The sequence below is a fragment of the Centroberyx affinis genome, unplaced genomic scaffold (assembly GCF_046629955.1).
Source record: "Centroberyx affinis isolate AG114_WGS23_722 - 3 ecotype Tasmania unplaced genomic scaffold, CSIRO-AGI_Caff_v1 ptg000390l_1, whole genome shotgun sequence".
Taxonomy (NCBI): Eukaryota; Metazoa; Chordata; class Actinopteri; order Beryciformes; family Berycidae; genus Centroberyx; species Centroberyx affinis.
In genome coordinates, this window is record NW_027279058.1 from 38,748 (window position 1) to 62,793 (window position 24,046).

The window sequence follows — 24,046 nt, forward strand, 5'->3', positions numbered from 1 at the left end:
TTTTGTCCCACATCAGTATAACTTGAAAACACAGGAGTGATCCAGTGATTTTAATCCTGTGTGGATCAATGTGTGGATTAATCATTTGTGATTATTTCCCCAGGAGTAATAGTTACCAGGCAGATAACAATATGGGGCAAAAAATCTGACTGGCTTGTTGATGGTGATGTGGGACAGGGTCTTCTTGTGCTTGTTCCCTCCTGCTGGACCAGGTGCGAGCTCAATGATGTGACAAACCCAAGTTTCTTTTGTCTGAGAGGGGGGAAGGAAAGCAACAGGTACCCTCAGACTCATAGTCACACCAAACAAGACAGCAACAGAAGTGAGAACCACAAAGCGAGCCTGAGCTGCCTCTGAAATTAAGACAGAGTGGGGAACAGCCCCGTCTGGGACTCTGCTTCACAAAACACCATGTGTCACTTTGCTGCCAACTATGCACAATGTGGTCCCCACCAGCACCCATACCAGGACCCGTATTAGCACCCGTACCAGACCCTGCCATTCCTAAGTGCACTTTGCTTCTTTCCAGTGCTTGAGCAGCTGTTGTGCAATCACACACTGGGGTGCTCTTTGATTTCACTTCAATGCTGAGACGATTGAGGCAGGCAAGACCAGGCATATCAGCTATGTGGCTGGAAAATGGTAATAGGAGACAAGAATATAAAAGAAGACACACTGGTTGAGGTGGTGGCGGTGGTGGTGAAGAGTGGGTGGTAGATTAATGTTCTTGGCAGGCTCCATTTTGTTCATTTCTAAACATTCCAGTTTCAAATTGAAGGCCCTTGAATTGTGGATAATTTTCTATTGAAAAAAGCTTTAAGTGCACTCTCATTTATAATGTATTGTTCATGTGTCTTGGTAAAGATGTCATTCTGTTCTTGCCTCCTACCTACAGTAAACAGTAATTTAATTCCTCTTTGGTTATTTGACATCAGAATTCTGATCTCCCTTGCTCATTTTGAACTCTGTACAACCGCAAACTGCTTGAAGACATACATGCTAGATATTTGCATTGTTTGGGTGTGCCTATATGTGTGAAAGGAGGTGCCTGCTTGTTTTTTTGTTGGCGTAGGCAAGCTGAAATATCTTCTTACTTCAGATCCCGTGTACAAACCCACTTTTTTTACCCTGTCCTGTCCTTATAAGCCCCATCTCTTTCCTTAATTATTCCTATCTACCTCTTTTTCTGCCTCTTTTATTTCTGTTTTTCTCTCTGGTTGTTACATTTGTCTGTTTTCTTGTGCTCCTGTGAAATCTGCCATGGCTTTAAATTGATCAAATCTGAAATGGGAAAACATGTATTGTCCCTCATTTCTCATTTAATTACTAAAATTCAGATTGTAAAACATCAACTAATATTTCACAAATATCACAGCAAATACTTATATAGAGCAAATCCTCCTCACAAGCCTGTATTGTATGTCTGCAAGCACGGTTGAGAGAGAGAGATTTTGTTTCATTATTGGTTTAATTCATCTTGTGGAGCTCCAGTTTCTGTACAGCAATGTAATAAAGTAAGAATAAATGTAGAACTCCTACAGTGTAAATGACTAAAATCCACAAACATCGTATTTTTTTCTTGTCAAGCATGAATCATCTCCATCCTCCCTGCCCCATCCTCTTTCACCACATCAGACATGCACCCAACTGTCAGCGACTTCATGTTATTAAAATTTTAACCAGTGTGTCTTGTAACATACTGAAACCACCTCTTCTAATTTGATCTTTTGTGCTTTATCCATGTGGTGTCTGCTTATCTTATTTATTTATTCTGCCTTATTCTGAGAGTTTTGCAGCATTTCACAAGGATGTTACACATAATGGAATCCACACAAACGTAGCAGGAATGCATGCAGTATAAATTGGCCCCTAGTAGAAAGATAAAAGATCTCGGTCCCAACTGTAACAGGAGACATGTCAGAAATTTCCTGCCAAGAGTCGGGAGGTGAGGGGGGGCAGGGGGGCATTCAGGGCTTTTACACTGGTACATAAAACTGACTTGTGGAAAAGCGTGTCTGGGTGGCAGAGCTATTATACATACCACCCTCTTTTTATGTGTCTGCTTAAGGGTCTATACTTAAGTCGCTTATCACCATCAACTTTTTATGGCCTGAGTTTAATTCCTCTCATCTAAAAAGTTTGAATTATGATGAATTATATAATCTGATCGCAGAATGAATTATAGGCCCAGGCGGGAATTGCAGCACGGTGCCACCTACTGGCACACTACTCCTCACTACGACGTTTATTTCATTGATTATTTATTGGATTGAACGCTTTTCACTCTGAGATGCACCTTTGACACAATTAGTGACAGCTAAACATGAGTTTTACATGTATTCTGAGGCTAGAAAAACTTAGTTAATATTTGTAATATTTGAAAATACAGGAGTAGTGAGAGCCAATATTTCGCGTTATTACGGTTAAGAAAGTTCCAAAAAGCTTCTTTTGTATCTTCATTTTGAGTATGAATATCCCCAAAATTAAGATGGCTTGATAAGTTCAGGACTGTATCTTTACGTTGGAAAAGAATTTTAGTTTTGAACTTTCATATAAATTTCCCCTTTGTTTATGTTGCCTCATTTCAGAAATATATTACTCAGAAATGGAAGCTGTCTGCACAGTGTTCTTGCTCAGTGACATACTCCTGAACAGGGTATATAATTTATACATTTTATCCTGATAACTTTGCTTTTAAGAGTGAAAACACAAAGCCATAACAAAGACCAGATGGAACCGATCCACCTCTTCACCATGGGTTGAATAACTGCCTTGGTTTTCCCTGCGTAGAGTCTGTCTTGTGTTTGAGATGACTTCCCTGTTGAAGTACAATGCAGGAGTGAAAAAGATTAACCCAAGATGCAATAAATCATAAACATTTGTCATAAATTAGGAGTACATGAGTATAATTCTGCACCACAGACAGGCCAATTGAAAATGTATTTCATTACACAATTCAATGTTTGAGGCTGGTTTGTGAGGCGCAGCGCAGGGATTACGATTCAGTGTGTGCACTTTTCTGTTTGCTGCATATGCACAGAGGTGCCTCAAGAGGAAAAAACTGTGCAGTAGGGACCTCTCTTTTCATTTTTACGATTTTCCTAGAACCCTTTGGAGAGCGTGGAAAGACAGACATGTTTATGAAGGTTTCCAGATGGCCCTGCTTGCACCCCCAGCTTTTCTTTTCAGTTCTTGAGCCATGAAGGATTAATCAAAGTCAGTGGCAAGGCCTGATGGCTAAACACTGTGGCTCTCACTAACTCAGAGGAAACCTCTCTTCAGCCTCAACTCAGATTCAGCCCTTGGGCTACAGGACCGAGGAAAGTTGAAACCTGAGGTTAAAAGACCGAGCAAACTCACCTAAACCTTGGAGGAAAACGTGCAGATGAACGGACTCTGCCCCTAACTCTGTCTAGCAGACGATCTGATCTCCACCTTGGGTTAAAGGAATTTGTCTCCGTCATCTAGCCAGGAAAGCAGGGTTAACCTTGACCAACACACCTGAACTCTGGTCCCCAGTGTGAGGAGGGGGATTGTGCAGCTTGACTGTAGACAGACAGTACCATATGGCACAGAGCCTGACAAATGCACCAGAACAATATTTTGACAGTTGAGTCATCTATACATATTTATGCATTCTCTACTACATTTAAAGGATTTAATGGAGTTAGATGCTGACCATTACCCAGACCGTGGCTCTATGACTCATTGATTTGTCACTCTAATGCAAGACGAGTGGAAAATCTCAGTATTTTTGTGTCCTGTACTCTATGATCAGGCGAAGGCCTCTCTTTTGTCAACCATTTTTAGCCTCTCCATTACTGTCCTGCCTCTTGGGGATAAATGCAGATAAAAGCACCGTCTGTGGAAAGAGGACAGCAAGCAAGAAAGAGCCACAGAGGTGGAGACAGAACAAAATTGTACAATTAAAATTTCCAAATAAGACAAAACCTATTTTTGTTAATAATACAGCCCACAGTTGCCCTTCCTTTAATTATCACTTCAAATGCTAAATAGAGAATACAATCCTTCAGCTGTCAGGACTCACTGGAGCAGGCAGAACAGAGATCCAGTCAAGTCTCCCCATACTGTTCCTGAGGTGCAGCCATTCAATCGCAAAAGGCACTCTTTCAAATCAGCGGAGATATATAGTTTATACTTATTTCTTATATCAACTGTAGCGTAAATTACAATATTTACAGTATATGGTATAATGGTCGACAGTTGATCTAAAGCAAAATAACTTCTGACTCTGATCAGTTTGTCTGGAATGTATTGCAGATACTGTTACCATGCCATGAGCACACGCACTTGCTCCTGAGAAAGAAACACAACTCTTTTTGTAACAAAAACCTGTCACAGCAAAATAATTTCTTCTTCCTGGAATATACACAAGATAATGACTGTACAGTATGATACAACACAAATATGTGCTGTTAATAGAGGCATTCCAAATGAGCTTTGCAGGCAGTTACACGACGAAACACTCTGAAAATTAGAGTTCAGATAAGAGAATTTATATCTTGCGCAAGTAAACACAGGTACGAACAATAGTGCCAGCTTTCCCACTGTCAAGACAAGTATGAGTATGTGTCTTGATGGGTTGGTAATTGGGCTGGTTGAAATGTGCATGTGGTCGTCCATTAAAGCTCAATTTGCCAAAAGGTTAACATTCCAGGTAAATTCCATTTACCCATTCCAGGCTACATCCTCCTGCAAGAAAACCTCATGCTGAGAGAAAGCAGCATCATTGTTTGTACTTACTGTTGGATTGCTTTGCAGAGCTCATAATTAATTATGAAACAGCCTGGCAAATCAGCACCCTAGACCCTGAGAACAATCATGTGTATTTTTTTTTTAACATTGTAGGGAAAGCAATCAGATGTAGGCTACAAAATGCCTTACACTTGAATCAGAGTACAATTTAAGAACGCACATATTCTGGTTGATGTTTTGTATGCTGTCAGGCATGTGTTCAAGTTGTATTTAGGAACTGTTTTCGAAGGAATATGAGATAAAAGCATGGACGTATACAAAGAGCCCAGATAGCACCACAAGGCTAGCTAGCTAGCTAACTAGGCATATGATTATCACAAAAGAAGAGCAGATAAATGCAATACTGACATAAACCAATAGCATCACTGAACCTAGCATAATAACATGTATAGTCAGTAATTACTGACTATACATCTTCAGTGTTTCTTGGATTGCCCAAACATTACTTTTTAAAATCCATTCATAAATCATGGTTGCTTGTGGTTGTTCATTGTGACTGATGATGTGATCCAGTCCTTCATCTATGAGTTTTTGGGTGGTTGTAGAAGCCAGACATTCAATTACAGACATGAAGGCTTGGTTGGGTGGGATAGCCAGTTGAATTATGAAATGTAAAAGTATTAAGAGTTATTATTCCAGACCAATATACTCCATACAAATCTCAATACGTTGATATGTAATTGGTTAACCTTTCCCTGTGCTGTTGATGTATTTTTTGCAAACCAGTAGCCTCCACTTCTGATTTGGCATACATCTAAATCACCAATAGCCTATAAAAAGATCATAATAATATGTGAATGTAAGACTCTTTGTAAGAATGGTATGTGATGGTTATATATGCAACCCCGGCTCCCTGAAGAACATAGCTGCAGCAGTGACAGTCAGTTGAAAGAAAGCTGTGAGGACTGTTTCATGTCTTAGGTGTTATAGAATCAGCATAATATCATGTATAACATAAAAATTAACACAAGCACAGTTGTCACAAGTCACATAGTGTAGTCCAATAAACACAGTATCTTGACAAACAAAAGCCTCCCTAGAGTCAGTGATTCTCTGCTACTTGTTTTGACCTTTGAACTGAAGGTTTGTTTAAACCCTCAGATTACTGTTGGTGCACCAATTTTATTTTTATGTGTTGTGAAACAATAGGATTAGGAATTATTCCTCTATCAAAGAACAAAATATCTGTATTAAAGACCACGCTGTGGGCGTAGTGGGATTATCTTGCAGATGTGTGAAAATTCAGCAGGAGACAGTGTAGCGCCATAGGGCTACACTAGCTTGAAGGGTAAATGTATTCCCACAAAATACTATTGTAGAAAGACTACTGACATCCGACTACTGTTTTAAAGTACATCAAAAATAAATTCTGACTAAAAATTTAAAGCAGCATTTTCAAAAGTGATTTTGCAAGCTACTTTTACAACCATCCTATCTATCACAATGATTTCAGTATAATTATTTGTCCATGTCGTACATCCCTAAATGAGATGTTCTTCTGTTATTTGGAGTTTATGTGTATCTCTCACCATGTCACTAAATTTCTAGGCCTTGTCATTAGTTGTAATCTCAAGTAAACATGTTGTACAGCCTGCGTAAACACTGTGCTGGCTGAGCCAGAGCACCTCAGAGAGGACAGAGCACACACTCCCCGCTCCATAACTGGGTCCGGTGAGCACCTCTCCTTGTATGAACTGTGTAGTAACTGACAAAACAGTGGAGATTGGGGTGCTTTTGCTTTTGTTTCTGGGCAAATCCTCTTTCCGTTTTCCTGGCATGTTAAAGTGTGGTCAGCCTTAAGTCAAGGTGCCAAAGAGAGTTCTGCAGGTCCAATTTGTACTTCACTATATCTATTGCTGTCCATGCTTTGTTAGTAGAGATTGCTCAGGAAATTGCATTGCACATGGAGAGCATTGAAGTCATTTCATGTAAAAATATCAAGAGGAAGATAGATGGAGAAAGAAATATAGGGAAGGAGAGTGGGGGTAGGTGTGGGTGGAGGCTAATGATTTTGATCAGTTTTTAAATTGAAGTGAATAAGGGCATCTTTTTTGGTGTCAATGGATGTTCTTCCACTTTTTTTTACACAATAAAAATAAAAGTCATTTCCAAATAAAAAAAAATTTGTTAGAATTTCAATATTGTAGGAATATTTACAATTTATGTGCCCAACTATAGGCTTTAGCCATGTTTTGATACAATATGATGTAATGCGATTCAACAGTTTAATTTTACTTCTATAGTTTGGCAACTGGCTGGGAGAAGTATTCTTTAGCCATAAATCAAAGCAGTTATGTGAGAGAGAGAAAGATGTACATTTCTTCTTCACATTTTGATGACAATGACAACATCAATCACATTTGTTGATAGTAAAAAATTTGAATTAGTCAACTTAAAATAATCCTTTCAAACAGGCTATTGCTTATTAATAATGCCTTGATGCTATGTTTACATATGCAATGTCTTCGGTAATCAATTTTGTACAGACTGTACCAGCGAAAAAAACATCTTGATACCTTTTCTCGTTGCTAACGCTACCGCTGACTACAGGGACTCTCTGTCCCACAGCGACTCCATGGCGTCTCATGAGACAAGCATGAGACAAGCATGTTGACTCAGAGAGAGAGAAACACAACAAGTAACAAGGTTAGGTGCTAAAATAAAATAAAAAAGATACAAGTGTCATGTCGGAGAGAAGCCCGCATCAAGTTAGTTGCGATTCTCTCCCAACTTTTGCCCAATACAAGCTGTTTGAATTGATGCAGCCATACCTTGAGCCCGGCACATCGATGTGAATCAGTGAATTGTTCTACTCCAACTGGATGATGGTTTATGGACTGGAGGAACAACTTTAAGTGCAAACTAGCTAACTCCAAATAAGTGATCTCTCATCATAAATGATCATAGCCCCAGGACACAAATACTGTTACTATTATAATTCAGCACAACACTGCAAAAAATCTCCACCACTTAGTCTATTATTTAGTCCTAAAATCATAATTTTCTTAAAATAAGTGAAAAAAATATATGCCAGTGGGGTTAGATAATTTAACTTGTTTCCAATGCAAATCAACTTGTTTCAAGAATTTTGTAGAATCAAGTGTCATTTTCTTGATAGTAGTGCAGTGATCTGCCTTATTCTGACTTGTTTCAACATACTGACACTCATTTCTAGAAAACTGAAACAAGTGAAACTGCATTGCAAACAAGTGGAGTTATCTCTCCTCAGGCTGAATATGAGACTAAATGACTCATTAAGATGGAGTTTTTTTTGCAGTGAAGACAGAGAAAGTTATGACGAACATGCCATTAGCAACTGAATCACTAAGTAGCTTTACCTCCACCACCTCCATTTGTCACACATCTAGCTATGTGTATCTTATTTTGAAATACATGAAGGCATGCAAGTCGCTGGATTCCTGTAATTGTGCAGACTGTGATCATGTCCAGGATGTTGTATCATTTTGTTAACAATTTCCATGTGCTTTATAAAGAGGTATTGCCTTGGCCTGGGGCAAGGACATAAGACTGAACAAGTTGTACAAGACATGGGGTGCATCCAAAAACTTTCCTTGCTCCCCTATGTTCCACGTGTCTCCTACCAGGGAGTTATTGTAATCGGAGGACACAAAGAAAAGAAGGGAGGACAGCAGAAAAAAAGGAGAGGATACAAAATTAGGGCATCCTCTGTGCTCAGTGTCATAGATTAGATGTCAGTTGACCTCAGGCCAATAAATGTCCTCTAAAAGTAGCTTTTTTTGTCAGTATTGAGCTACATGTCATCAACTTTCGAGCAACTGAATCCGGAAGGTTTTTTTTATGCTTGGCAGCAGTGAAAAAAAAAAAAGAGAAAAAAAAGGGATTATGTTACATCTTGTTGAATGTTGCCAAGCTGTGAAACAGATTTCTTAGAAAGTTTTGAAAGGTGTTTCGATGGTGCACCACTGTCTCTCAGTGACTCTTTTTAAAATCTGTTATGATTTGTGACTGTTCTCGATATTATTACAATATATCAGCCTTTTTTGAGATACCATTTACATAGGATATTTTTATTTTATTTCATTGTTGTTTTGATATTGTTAGAGCTGCCATTGAACTTAATCTGAGATGTCAGGATGCCAGTCGTGAAGACATTACTCATAAAATATCTGTCTGAATACCAGATGAGCCCGTTTTCTGGCTGACTTACAAATGAGTGGGTACAGAAAGTTAGAATATATTTTCTCTTCAGCTGTTAGAGTGTGAGGCTTGCCATTGAGTAGATTGATGTTAAAATCGTCCAAAAGAAGACTCGCTTTATTTTCTTTGTTCATCTTTTTTAAGGTACATACAGTACATGGCTGTAATTGAATCTTGCAGTGTTGGAGTCATGTGACTTGTATAAGCAACATCATTGATTTACCAGGAGATGGATTTCAAGAAAGAGTGATCCAAGTGATCCATCAACAGAATCTGATTCGAGTGCAAGGTCTACTTATACTGAAAATCCTTATTTTCAAAAATAGAAACTCTATCAGCAATTGTAGATTTACCACACCAACCAACAAAATTGTACAAAGTTGTTGATTCCTCGCAAGAATTGAAAATTCATGATTATTATGATAATAATCTGGGTTTGGCAAAGAAGGCAAAGCCCTTGAGAAGCTGGATAGCTTGAAAGCTTAGTGGCTAGCTCTCGTTATGTCTATGCTACTACTTTTTCCCTTCCTCCAAAGTCCAGAAATGTGTCCAGAGGAATAAGAGGCGCCTTCAGGTTTTCCCAAATGTTTGTTGTTTAGGCAGACGAGCCTGATCTGCTGTTGGGATGGGTGAACAGAAGGCCTCTCCACCTGTAAGCAGTCAGATGGGCAGCAACACAAACTGAGATGTGGGATCCTCCTGTTTGGGTCTGAACTCAACTCCGCAGCTCTGAAATCTGCCCAGACTGCAGCTATTGTCCTCTCCCCATGTACACACCAACATTTCCTCAGCTGAATAAGAATTACAGACGTTCTTGACAGTAATGGAGAGGAATGTGCTTTCTCTGCGCTCGTTCCAATTAGCCTGAAGGGGGCACTGAGTGGTGTGACTCATTACAAATATTGCCCATAACTCTACAACGATTGGTCCAATCATCGCTTGACACATATGCCGAGTATAGGTGAGCAAAGATATCTGCAAAGGCATTTTAAAATTTACAATTAGCAGGCCCCACAAATGCTAAAAATGTCTACCTCTTACTCTGGCCATTTAATAAAAAAAACCTCATATACTTGAAACCAAATTTCATGCAAAATTGACCAAGGGAGTGCAACTGGTGGCCCTTTGAATATTTAATCAATCGCAGCAATGTTAATGCAAAGATCAATGCCTATGGACCCGTGGTGTAAAGAGGAATCTGTGACTTTAACCTAGAAAAAGCAGGTCATGGCCAATTAGAGAATATTTGGAGTTCTCAGAGCATAAGCATTAAGTGATGTAGCAGTCCGCTGATTACCTTCTTCAATGACAACTGGGTAGAATCATCATAAGCTTCTAGGATAAGCTAATTTGGAGCATTATTAACATAATCACCTGTGGAAACAAGAGCAAAGCCAAGCTGACTTTGAGTAACTGTAGTAAAATAATGAGAAAATAGGGAATCTATGAAGTTAAACAGGTTGAGGACGATCTGTAGCCAAAGCATCTTTGACAGCAGAACATCTGAATGGATATTAAATGGATGAGATATTAAAGGCTGGAGAAAAATCATTACAGTGTTTTGATAATTTTTGTATTAACAATGTATGCCATGAGATATGTGAACCACACAACTACTTTCAAGGTATTATCATTATAGTTGAAGACCCTATTTTCTGCTGTTTCTGTTTGGCGTATTAGACATTTTGGGGAACCTTTTTTTTCCTTACTGCTTTGTCTGTACTTTTATTCGCCAACATTTCTGTGTGAAGACGTGTGTGTGGTGTAAATGTAACATGAACCAAAAACAACAATGTCTTATTCAGGTTGTTCTCATTAACTGGTGAACTGGGAAATTTATCACGGCAAAGTTGACGGTGTTTGGGTGCCTTGTTAGGTTGGAGTCAGGTGAAGTCGGGACCAGTGAGACATGAGGTCGCAGATTCAGCTAATTTTCTTTTAATGCTTGTCATTACTGAGTTCTAGCCAGCCAATATCATGATGACTCAGGATTCAAGGCCAAATATGATACCTTGTTTTGACCACAATAAGTGAAAGGTCAGTCATACTGTCTAGTCATACTGTGTCATCAGACTAAACCAAGATTACCTCATGTAATGTATTAATCAGTTGTATGTCTGCATGTCTGCCAGTGTATGACGACTAGCTGAATGGCTAAGATGGGAAGACTCTGAACTCCAGATGAGAACCAGCCAGCTGGACTGGATGTTTGAAAGTCATGCAGTAGTTTTTGCAGAGCTGTGATATCCTCAACTTGGCATTTGATGATATTTACCAAAAATGTAGTAACATTTGTAGTTTTAGATTCAAAATATTGTGTTTGGAGTGAGTTAAGTGCTTCCTTATTCATTGTACTTCACAGACTCATATTAGCAAGTGAAGTGCAAATTGATGTCAGCTGTTTGCTTTGTTATGCTAACCAGCACGGACATTAACTTCTGTTGTTTGAGCTAAGCCAGAAGTGTACTTTTGAACTAGACAAAGCTTATTTTTTCAACCAGAGGAGGGAGTTGAGCTGACTTCCTCCACTGCGTTACAAATGGGAGTTGTGAAATCTTGTCCTCACCGTGGCAAAGAGCCTACTATATGTCAGAGCCACAGGCCTGGCTGAATAAAATCTCGGCGCAACTTCTTGTCACAACATTATGCATGACATGAATATTTGGACGCTGAAGCTGATGTATTGTAGTTGTAAAGGTCTTCCAAAAGAACCACAGATTGGAAACCTCTGTATGCCTACCAACAAGCTGTCACATCCTGGGAAGGTGCTAATAGCAATCTGACAGCAGGTACACAGTCGCAATCACCTCCCAACATCTGACATGGAAGTATACTCCTCCCTTCTCCCTTCTCTCAAGCCCAATCCTGCCACCGTGCACCTCTCTCAGCACTCGCCTTCCTTCAAACTTCCCTGCTTTCCTCCTGATAAGCAGACTTCATCCCAAACATATTATATCTATTCAGTCTGGGGGATTAAGTGTAGATACATGACATTTCAGGCCATTCCAAGGACCTGAGTCATTGCATAAACAACTCCTACGCTATGTCAGGGAAATATTTATCTTTGCTCATAGAACTTCTTGAGATAGTGTCAACACTGCTTTAGAGACACAATTAGATCTGTGGATGGAAAACAGAGTACTCACGAAAATACAAGTGTGTAATATGAGGAAAGTTGAGAATACTTGTAAAGATGCGAGCATATTCTACTGATAAAAATAGTGAAAGATGACCAATTCCATGACATCCAAGTGCTTATTAGACTAAAACTCTTTTTAGAATATGTGTGTGACCGTATATCATGATGCCTCTTTGTTTTGGCTCCAGACTTTATTTTTAGATCATGATTTCTTTGTCTTTACTGCTGTTTATAATGGAATAAAACTGACACTCCACCAATTATGATTAAGATAATGACCATGGTAGTGTGTGATTTTTCTGTGTCTTCCTCAGTAACCACAACGCTATCTCCAGGCTCAGGTCATGCCAGAAGATGCAACGACACAGAGAAGGCCTACTGTGTGAATGGCGGCGACTGTTACTTCATACATGGTATAAATCAGCTCTCCTGCAAGTGAGTAACCTCCCCTATTTCTGCGATTCACACAGTATACTGAATTTTGATTTTGGCTCCATTTTGTCGTCAGCCTCTCTTGTTTTATCTTCTGTTTAGAGATTCCCTCTGCCGCGGTACAGCAGCTTCCCCAGTCTCATTTCACTCTAGCTACACTCTTCGACATCCCAACCACAGTTTCCTATCCTACGGTTTATTTTCATGATTCCACTTCATAATGTTCTTCTTTCTTACAGCAACAGCGGCACATTGCATGAAAATGCTGCCAGCGCATCTAACTACCCACCTGTTGTGTTCATTTCTTGTGTATTTTAACGCTAATAAGGAGATGAGATGGTGGTGCGCTCATCCTTTTTAGTCATGTTTAGTGTACAAGAGGGCTGCACATTAAAAGCCTTTTCAAAATGTCATGAGTCACTGGTTTAGTAGTGAGCAAATATTTATGCCTGTTAGAGGCCCCCAATGAGGTAAATAGAATCATTGCTTACATTTAAGGTCCTTGGAAAGGGGGATCAGGACCCATATCTCCCGTGTCCCGCAGAAACCTTGTATTTCATCTTGTCAGGGAGAAAACAGGTTGATGTTATCATTGAAACAGCTTCTTTTTTTTTTTTTCTTTTTGACATTTGAATCTCCAATAGTTTGTCTTAGACCCAGGATCGTAAAACATTTTGTACACTCCTGGGGGATGATGTCCAGGATAAGTTATAGTTTTTAAATGAAGGAAAAAAAATAGATTATTTTCAGTAATGCATCAAAATGCATCAAACTTTTAAGAAGTAACTGATCTAAGATCTCTGGTCAAGTCACATAATTGCATAAACTTCTCTTATATCACTTGAAATACCTTGTATAAGAAATGGAAGTTATATAGAAGGGAGAAGGATAGAAGAAGGTTTATAGATCTATAAATGTAGAAAGTATATTTTGTTTTCTTTTTTTAATGGACAACATAATAGTGATTGGTCTGTAAATCAGGCAGATGTGCACTGAGTTTTTATGTCATCATTGCATTGTGGGAAATTATGTTTGTGTGGAAACTGTTCTCATTCACCAGGTATGTCATGGAACTGCCAAAAGCATACAAAAATACAAAATATGTACATTATTATTACATTATCATTTGGTACTGCTGTTAGACATTATTATGTTGTATGTTCTGCTCCATCATCAACATGCCATAAGTCCTTTGGCTCGTCTCATACGGAGCAGCACATTGGCTCGGCTTGTGCGCTCAGTTGGCCCAAGGAAGAATGCTCGACAAACAATGAGGACATGGCTGCAACAGCCATTCAATAAGCTGTGTACAAATTGGAGGCAGCAATAACTCAATTGCTGCAGCTAATTCACTCACGGCCGGGGCATGGGTCCAGAAAAGTTGGATAATGCAGTGAAGGCCTGCAGGGATTTGTTGCCCCAAAGCCATCTCATTCAATATAGGCCAGGCTTCAGTGGGTATTACTCACTGGCTAAACAAGTCCTGCAGACAGCTAGCCCTATTTTTATGCCCGGCTCCTTCACTTTGAAATATAAACTTTGTTTGGGGAAAGGAAAGGTTAACAAATGACCCAAAGTAGCCATTTCCTTGGCATGTAGATTATAGGACAGATGTGTATGCAGTGGAATAGCATGCTGCTTATTATCAGCCAGGTCAAAGCATGAAAAGCAGCGCAAAGGCACTTACATACCAAAGTACTCATCTAAGGTACCAAGGAAATTTGATTTTCAGTGGATTCCAGGCAGCTGCCCTTGATACATGTTAAATATTATCATACCAACGTTTTCAACATTAATTGAAAAGAAAACCTGAGCTTCTCTTAGATTATAATAAGGGAGTGTTTTTTTTTCCAGCCATATATAGAAAAAAAAAATCACTAGCCAATCATTAAAATGATCAATTATTGCAGATTTTGGTAAATATCTAAACTTATGTAAACCAAATTATTGTATGAAATTTGCCCACGTGCATTTTACAGTTGCATAAGTCTTGAGTAGCTTTCACAACGGATTATTGACCATTTTTGGCAAATGTCTCATTCGATAACCAAAAACGTGGTAGAAACTAAAAAATTCGAATCGTGCTTTAGAAGATCATGACCTTAATGTTTTTGCACACATCAAAACTGAATATTCTGGATCTATTAACCAGGCAAACAAACATTTTGCATGACATGGGGAAAAAAGTGGATGAAAATAGTGGATGAACACTGAACAATCCATTATATAGCTCTTGCTCATATGGGCCGGAAAAGTTTTATATCATCTCTAGTTTCAAAACTTTCATTAGACAAAATGCATAGAGATAGAGACAAAAATCCATTCTTCACAAAAAAAACCCAACATTCAACAAAGTGCAGTGGGAACTTGAAGCAGCGGGGAGTTTTGGTTCACTTCTCCCGCTGGGGCTCCACTACTCTCCAACGGCTCCTTTCCCTCGAAGAATGTAAGCACAAAACACATGAGAAAGAATGACTAGTGTAAAATGCAGAGTGTTTGCAAATACAACACATGCTAAAACTATCAAGATCTCTTCAAGAGTTCATTTATTGTTCTTTAGATTTAAATTAAATGTAATGTATGTGAAGGGCCCAGTTTGGTTTTTTTGTTTTTTTTACTGAAGATAGTTAAGTTTGCAGCCAAACCACACTGAATATTTGCACACTCATCCGATATTTAAATTACGTAGCAATAGTATTTCTTTCATCTTTCAACCAGTTTTCCTTCATCTAGGTGGTGCTATTCCCCAGTTAAACAAAATCACTCAGCATGAGTAATTTAACATTGAATGTCATAATACTCCTGGGAGGCTTTGTGTAAAACTCATAAATCATGAGCAATGACCTTTGTTGGACTGGTGGTTAAGTTGTGAATGAGAGAGAGTGGAATGTCGGTACCCCTAAAACACCAAGCTGGTGAGTAAAAAAAAGATAGCTGCACACTTCTCCTCCATGCAAAAGAATAAACCTTATCTTTTCTTTGCGTAGAGAGAAGTGTGTGGCTATGTGTCTGTTTTACTCTTTATTCCGACTTTTCTGACGGCCAGCACCTTGTTTGGGTGAGCGTTCTATTCTTTTCCCGCTCACCCCTAAAACACCAGCCCCACACCCTGATGGGATTATAATGAGGTACGACTGTTGGGCCCACCAGACACAATGAGTCTGCTTCAGAAGGACCTGGGGGATCTTTCCTCAAATATAAGCCTCATGCTAGAAACCTTGGGGTCGTTTTTGACTCTGACTTATGAGGCACAAGTAAAGAATGTTGCACAGTCATGTTTTTTTTCTAGTTGAGATTCTCCAAAGTTAAATATTTTTTGTCTACTCAGGACTGAAAAATGGTAATTCATGTTTTTATATCTTCTTGATTGGACTACTGTAACTCTCTATGCTCTGGTATCAGTCATAAAGCTCTCTTTGCAGTTGGTTCAAAATGCAGCTGCCAGGCTCTCAACAGGAGAAGAGATCACATTACCCCGATTTTAGCTTCCCTGCACTGGCTTCCTATAAAATTTAGAATTGATTTTAAGATGTTATTGATTACCCACAAAGCAGTACATGGTTTAGCCCCATCCTACATCTCTCTCTAAGGGAGACCGAGTCTCTAAACTCTGGAACGACGTGCCACTCGATATAAAGATAGACAAGACTGTATTATCTTTTAAGTGTCTTTTTAAGATCTGTTTTTGTAAATTCGCCTTTTATTGATTTGCCTTTTATATACTGTTGTTTTTATTGTTCTTACTTTCATAACTCTTCTTTTATTGTTTTGATTGTTCAACTTTTCCCTGCTGTTTTTACTATTGTTCTGTAAAACACTTTGACTGGCTGGAAAGCAATTTCTAAATGTTATATATATTCTAAATTAGAAAAGTGATATATAAATACAGATTATTATTATTATTATTATTATTATCATTATTATAGGAGTTAAGAGAGGACTGGTGAAGGAGACAGAATAATGGAAACAGGTCTATGACAGGGTTGCTGGAGCAGTTTAGATTATATGGACAGGTGTCACCAATTATCACTGATGAGCAAGTGAGTATTATGTGATGAGTATTAATGTACTGCTTCCATTTTCTGTAATTGGTGCCAGTACCAAAACTGAATACAGTCGTGATGAACAGATTAACACAATGGTCACTCCTGGAAGAGACACAGTAGTTGTGTGTGTTTTTACCTATTTCTCCCTAAACGATATATAATTTCTGGCTTTACTGTGACCTGAATCTGTGTGATGGGAAATCCATAGTATTCACAATATACATCCCCTCCTGTATTTTTTTATTTTTATTTTGTATAACACTTCTCTGCTCCTTCCCAGATGTCCGGACGGATACTTTGGCCCACGGTGCTTACAGACTGAGCCGCTGCGGTTGTACATGCCCAATCCTTTCAAAAGTATGTCCACTTGATATGAGCAGCTGAGAACAGAGAAAACAGTTGTCACTGGATTACCTCTGTGGACTCCTGCTGCCCCCAGTTTCCTTCCTCTTTCTCCTTCTCTTTCTCCTTCTCAGGTCGACACGCACTGAGCTGTGCACGACACAAAGTACACAATGGTGTCATCCATGGGAAACTCTACCTCTGCCGCCTGTAGTTGTGCTGTTGTTCTAATACTGTTTCTCTGCTTCTCTCCCTCCTCTCTCTCTCTTCTCTTTCTCTCTCCCTCCCTCTCTCGCTCCTCACCCATTTCATATACATATTCTCTCAATTTCACTCCACCCTTGCCCTCTCTCTTTCTGTTCTCTTCCTCACTCATCCATCACCCTCCTCCTCCTCCTCCTCTCCCTCTTTTTGTGGCTTTGTTTCTTTTTCTTTCCATCAGGTGTCCAAATGACTTTACTGGTGATCGCTGTCAAACCTACGTTATGGCCAGTTTCTACCGTATGTCAATTTCCTCTTCTGTCACTCTGTCAGACTGTCCTTGTGTCATGCATGTTGGATGTGGAGAGATTGCATTGATCGATTAGTTGTGATTGATTAGTGTCTCTACCGTCTCTGATGACTCATTCATAAGCTAGCGTAGTCGAGTGTAGACTGTTAACATGTCTGGTCTGCATGTGATATTGTATGAACTCGTAGTTTATTGCATGTCTACACTCAGAACAGAGAGTTGATAGTGAACTTGATAGTGACAAGTAAGGGGCTGAATTTGGATGCTGAATGGAATAGGATTAAGTCAACTGCATGTAACAACACAGTCTAATGAGAAATCCATTATCAATACCTTTAACTTGCTCAGTAATGATGCTGCAAACAGAATCATGTATGATGCTATTAGTGCTGATCCATGGACAGAAAGGCAAGACTGATCAATTAGCTTTAACTAATAGGCATGACAAATGGCTGATTCTGTTTGGTCGCACACAGACTTAACTGATGAAAAATGTTTGCTTAGGCCATTCAAAATGAATTTGCTGCGGAATTGGTCAGCCGACACTCTAAATGGCAATTTAGTTTCATTCTGTTTTATCTTGGCTTGATTGCCTCTATGTAGACCCACAAGATGTAGGATTTCTTCATAAAAATTATATTTTGAAAGTATGATGCATTCTAATACTCATGCTTCATTAGCATGTAGGTTATACACAAGTCAACGTGCCAAAATTTCAGTTGGCACCCATATAATTATTAACAAATTTGGCTTGATAGTAGGCACTAAGCTGGTACATGAGATGCAGTGGCTTTTTCACTATCACAATATCAGCCGATAACTCGCTTTCAGACCTTAAGGAGAGCCTCTAGTCTCTAGTGGCTTGATTGCACATTGTTAAGCTCACACTAGAACATTGAGCAAATTGCATTTGTTTTAACACACAGTGCTTCAGAAGTAGCAGCAAAAGGTTCTCTCACAGCGGAGACGCTGACTGCTCTCACAGATGTCCTTAGCACAAAGTTCATGCACTATACTAGAGCGCTGTGTCAAACAGCTTCGCTAGCCTGGGGTAAGAGAACTGAGCCCTGCACCACTCCACGTTGGCAACATCAGCAAACACATCCATCAACTGCAGAATTATACCCAGATTAGACGAAGGTTTGTGGAGAACTACAGCCTGACAGATCTTGCCCTTAAGCTTTTTCCCTCTGAAAAATATCCACATGGTCTGGAATAATGTTTCTTTAGGTTATCTACTTGTTACTACAGTCTTTATTGTTTACACTTCAGTATCACTTGTATGTTGACTGCTTGTAGTATTTCTTACGCAGTGGGTGACACTGAAAGGTGAGTATGTGTAACCAAGAAGGGCAGACATCAATGAAACATAAATTCCTATCGGCCTCTTCTCATCCAACAATTGAGATTTCATGTAGCTTGGACTTGGTTCTCTGAGGAAAACATATAATATACCAATCATAGTCAGTATATCATTAAACATGCTTCATACATTCCACGGTGTGTGATGGCCAAGAACTAATTTATTGCTATATTATACTGCACGTCTATTAGCATCATGTCTTTACAAGCCCATGTGGTTTTAGTTTAGTCTAACAAAACAGTTACAAAATTACTAATTGAATGTGTTTTTGGAGTGGCCTGATGCGACCTGCAGAGCCTCATCACTGCGGCCTGACTCGTGTAGCCTACACATAATGTTTACTGTATGTTGGCTCAGAGTACAATGCAAAAACCCCCATCTTAACTACAAGTAATTTCATCTCACATTAAGTCATAATGCACTGTGTTGAAATTACTTGTCTTTTGGCAGAGTAGACGGTGGTATGTGGGAGCTCTTTCCCTTCACTCACAGCTTTTTCTGCATTCTGTTTAACCCCAGTGCAGCTGTGCGACTGTATTTCCTTTCAAAGAGAGCATTGATTTCCAGCTCTCATCCAGCCACATGAACATAGACAAGGCTTTGATTACTCCGTTTATGTGCTTATACATTCAAAAGGATGAGCTGAATTTTTGTAGACCACACACGAGTAAAAGCCATTAGCATTAGAGAAACAAATGATGAGACATCATACATGAATATCTTATAAACTGCACACCACACAAAGCAAAAAAACGTCTGTCTTTACATAAAGCATTTATCTTCACCCAAGCCTTATGCCCCTAAAAGTTGCCACCCACCCATGACACTATTGTGGGAGGATCTTACATATAGAGTAGATATAGTAGGAGCAAATTCTAGGCCACCTGTAAACCATATCTAAATGAAAGGCTGTGGATTCAGATAGAAAAGGTGACGCCTCCACTCTATCCTAGTATAAGATCTGACACATGAAATTGATTGCAGAGCCATCCCTGTGCACCATTTCCCTCCAGATGGCCATTAACCTGTCTGTCATTGTTTCAAAAGTGCACATCCACCGTAGAAATCAGGTCCGTGAAAGCCACATCGCAACTGCAATAATGTAGTGGTGACTGCTCATTGCGAGAACTGAGGCACATCAGTGTAATGTATAGCCTTTAAAGTGACGATTACTCCAGCAGCATTTGTTTTTAGAAACCTACATAACTGCTGTAACGGCCTTCAGATAGTTTGCCTTATTCAATTCACAATTAATGAGAATGAATTATATTTTCTTTCAAAGGGCGCACAGCTTCCCTCAAACAAAAGCACACATGCACACACACACGCACACACATACACACTCATATACACACATACTAAAGCCTCATCCATTCCATATTTTAAGTCCCCACCTCCTAGAAGGGCGCCTCCCATCCCCAGAAGAGAACGAGGATGGCTTCAGCTCCTCAGCCATAAGGGCTTGGCTTAACAAGAGCATGTTGTCATAACAACAGCTGGGATTTGCTTCAACCCAAGTAAAGCAAGTGAGCTGCCAGAGGTATGGACTCAGCTGGTCGGCGCAGCCTCCCTATGGTCTCACTTTCCCATACACTATAGAATCCACCTCCAAATCTTCCAATTTAACATAATTATTCAAATACTGTACAGATGCACTCCTTTGCTAGCTGAGTTGATTCATTTGATGGCTGTGGAATGAAACTGATGATTTAGTATTCTGAGAGAGCAGAAAACTGAATGCACATGCAGGTAGTCTCAGCAGACGCATATATCCCCCATAGAATGATATTGGCTATGCACTTAATACATTCACGTTGGTCCTATTATCCATTAGGTGATTTGGTTTGATTATGTATTCAAATAGCATACAGGGAAGGTTTGTCTGCGAACTTGAAATGCCTAACAACTATCATCGGTCAAATGTGCAAAAACAGTTGCCTGTACTAAAGCATCATTAACATTGGACTGTGTTGAGACATGCAGTAGATAGAAATATATACATACAAGGGAACATCCACAATCACAGCAATACATTTTTAGTTTTGGTAGTACTAGTCTTAACTATTGGCCCAGAAATGAATTTACCCAAAATGATAGCTGTGTAGTCATGTAGTTGTATGCAGTGTGGTTTTGTAGACTGGTGTTGCATGCTGTGACTGTTTTCTGGCGTCTTGTCACTGAGGTGCTTGTTGAAAGTGGACAGTGTCTTACTGACCACTTTGTTATGACAATTACGTCTCAAGTGTTTGTTGTCTCAGTTGCTACAATGCCGATTTTTATTTGTTCAACTGTATGTTGGAAGGTGTCTCTCTCTAAATCTGTTCTTTTGTTTCTTTTTTCTTCCAACTGTCAACCCTCTGCAATGGCAGAGCATCTTGGGATTGAATTTATGGGTATGGAACAATCCATTTTGATTCTCAGTCTAAGCATAGCTACTAAATAGATGTCCTTCATTTTGACATGCTCCCGCTCCCTCTATGGTGTGGGCTGTAAAGCAAATAGTCCCTTGATTAACCAATCAATCTATCAATCAATCATACAGTAACTCGTTGGTCTGAAAAACTCTTAGTCAATGCAACTGATCCTCCATCAAACATTATTAACATGGATGCCTTCACCTGCAGCTCTCATGCATGTGCATTTGAGTTGATGATTTTTAACATAGAAACTCTGAAGATGTTCTTTCTTTTTAACTACCCTCCACAAACCACTTAGTCCGTATTTGAAATCAGTGATATTACACATGTGAACTATACTCCAATTCTACTGTCGCATGTTCCAGCCCAAATTAGTAAAAATCACACAATCAGTAGCTGGATTGTTGATATTCATGAGTTGCAGTGTGAGTGCTGCATACAGGACACCCATTATTCTATCTCACTCACCATAGTACATTTTCCATAGGACTGAGTTTAGGTTTTTCACTCCATTTATAGCATCTATTAAACCCCGTAACAAGCATGCTATATCATGTTTGTAGTTACCGAACGCCTTTCCTCGCTCTTAAACTCTACCTTTCTAAACAATCATCCATCTAGTCCCTTTAGTCCCATGCCTTTAGTGTCTGTCTTTTCCTTTCAAACCTCATTTTTTTCTTTTTTATTTATGTGTGACCCTGTCCCATTCTTTTTGCATCCTCCAATTACTTCAGTCTGGTTGAAATGTAGCTTAGAAGTATAAATAAATCTAAAGATCTTTTGTGTTGCTGGTTTGATTTATCCTTCAAGGAGTGGATGCTGTGGTATGAGCATGCAATGCTATATTTAGAACATACAGTCATGTTTTCTTCCTCTATCTTCACTTTTCCTCCTCCTTTTATTGTTGGCCCTTGTTTTTTGCTACCTTTTCCAGAAGAGTGCCTTTGAATCAAATAATGCAGTTGGTGAGAGTGCACAACTAATATTACAGGCATCTTGTCTGACAACTCATATAATTTTAGGTACATTTGTGTACCGCAAGAATACTAGAATATTAGTATGCCAGCATCAACATTGATTTACCTCTGTTGAAAATTTTTCATCACTAGATAACAACCAATAGTGGTGAAATATTACCCAGTTTGCTGCTATAAATAAACTGACCATGGTGATTTATTCATGGTGTCAGAAACTTGACTCAAATTGGCATGCTGATGTAAAATGGCTGCTGGTGAATGAAAGGACAGGGCAAGAGGAAACCTCAGATGGAAGGAGTTGTACAAATTCAATTCATTTTTATTACATTATTTATCACGGACCACGACTACCTATTTGCTCCATCACTCTCCCCAGGGGAAACAAAGGGTCCTGCTCAGCCTCACACAGGCTCTTGTCTGGAAAAGGAAAAAGGCTAAAAACATCAGCCAAGATTTCTCCAATTTCATGTTTTCATGATATGTCTATATTTTTTAAAACTCTTGTATTTAGCAAGATATTTATTTACAGTAAGTGGTATGGAGAATGCTCAAAACTGTACAGTATCATTATGAGAATGCCTGAGTAGCTATATAGGCTAGTTATACTATAAATGAGCAGAATGAGAGTATTGATCATGCAGGCTCCCTGATAGATTTATCAGAAGAAAAACAAGGAACCTTTAGAATTAGAGGATCAGATTTGGTGCAACTTGAATATTTTGACCTACATTTTTCCCCATCCAAGACAGCTGCATATGTTAGACCTTGCACCTACAGTATATTTTACATGGGTACAACACTTCAGTTTGCAGGTCCAATTAGTCAGCCATTTCAGTATCTTACACATTTTGCAATTTGTAGGAATTTAGAGAATAACACTGCTATGAACACATCAGTCTAACTATTGCTATGCCCCGTCCCCTGCCTACACCCCCCACCCACGCCGCCTTCTATTACTGCAGCATAGGGAGCAAGAGCATCTGTTGTATTTCTGATTACAGGAGAGGAGAGGTGTGATTGTGAGATGAGTTGTCAGGGAAGAGAAGCTTTACCCTATACACAGGATTTAGTCGAGGAAGAAATGTAGTTGTACTGTGCAAAAGTGGGAACTTACACCTTCAAGAGACTGATGTTTTTTTCCTGGTTATTTCTTACTGTGTGTATGTGGTGTGTGGGTGCGTGTGTGTATTTGTGGGTGTGATGTTGACAGAGGCAGAGGAGCTCTACCAGAAAAGAGTCCTGACAATCACGGGTATTTGTGTGGCTCTGTTGGTGGTGGGCATCGTGTGTGTGGTTGCCTACTGTAAAACCAAGTAAGTCATCCACTCATGAGTTATGAACACAATGCTTTCCTTTCAAATTGCTGTTACTACCTGCCATGAAAGTTTGCTGTATACTGCCCATAATATGCAGCGTATGTGGGAATAAGAGGGTTATTGTGTCTGCTAATTATGATCTTTTCAAATTATTATTCAGAGGACATTTAGGTAATACAGCTAATCTCATTGTTTCGTTTAAACCTGTTAATGTATGTTACATCAAGCAAAAAAAGCATGATAGGAGGTATAACCATTCCCTCTGTATCCTGTCACCAAAACAGAGAATGACTGAGATTTGCTCCACAGGAAACAAAGAAAGAAGATGCACAATCATCTGCGACAAAACATGTGTCCAGAACACCCCAATCGGAACCTTGCTAACGGACCCAATCACCCAGGACCAGGCCCAGAGGAAATCCCCATGGTAGATGTGAGTTTAGTGACCGGAAACGTAACTAAATATGTGCACACAGACACACACACACACACACACACACACAGCAGCGGCTTTATGTTTAGTTATGCAATCTAACGTCCCCTCCCCA

At 39.4% G+C, this 24,046-nt stretch overlaps 1 protein-coding gene across 5 annotated transcripts in view; it reads left to right on the plus strand.

The window, feature by feature from the left end:
* nrg2a (neuregulin 2a) overlaps positions 1 to 24,046 on the plus strand; it is a 55,855-nt gene that overhangs the window by 24,605 nt on the left and 7,204 nt on the right. The window contains exons 4-8 of one of the 5 annotated variants that reach the window (XM_071516001.1): positions 12,409 to 12,529; positions 17,357 to 17,415; positions 21,158 to 21,181; positions 23,393 to 23,495; positions 23,808 to 23,931. In XM_071516001.1, coding sequence (XP_071372102.1) covers positions 12,409 to 12,529; positions 17,357 to 17,415; positions 21,158 to 21,181; positions 23,393 to 23,495; positions 23,808 to 23,931 — 431 coding nt within the window. Of the gene's footprint in view, positions 1 to 12,381; positions 12,530 to 16,852; positions 16,930 to 17,356; positions 17,416 to 21,157; positions 21,182 to 23,392; positions 23,496 to 23,807; positions 23,932 to 24,046 lie in introns of all 5 variants that reach the window. The other 4 variants (XM_071515997.1, XM_071515998.1, XM_071515999.1 and 1 more) reach the window with 4 other exon arrangements.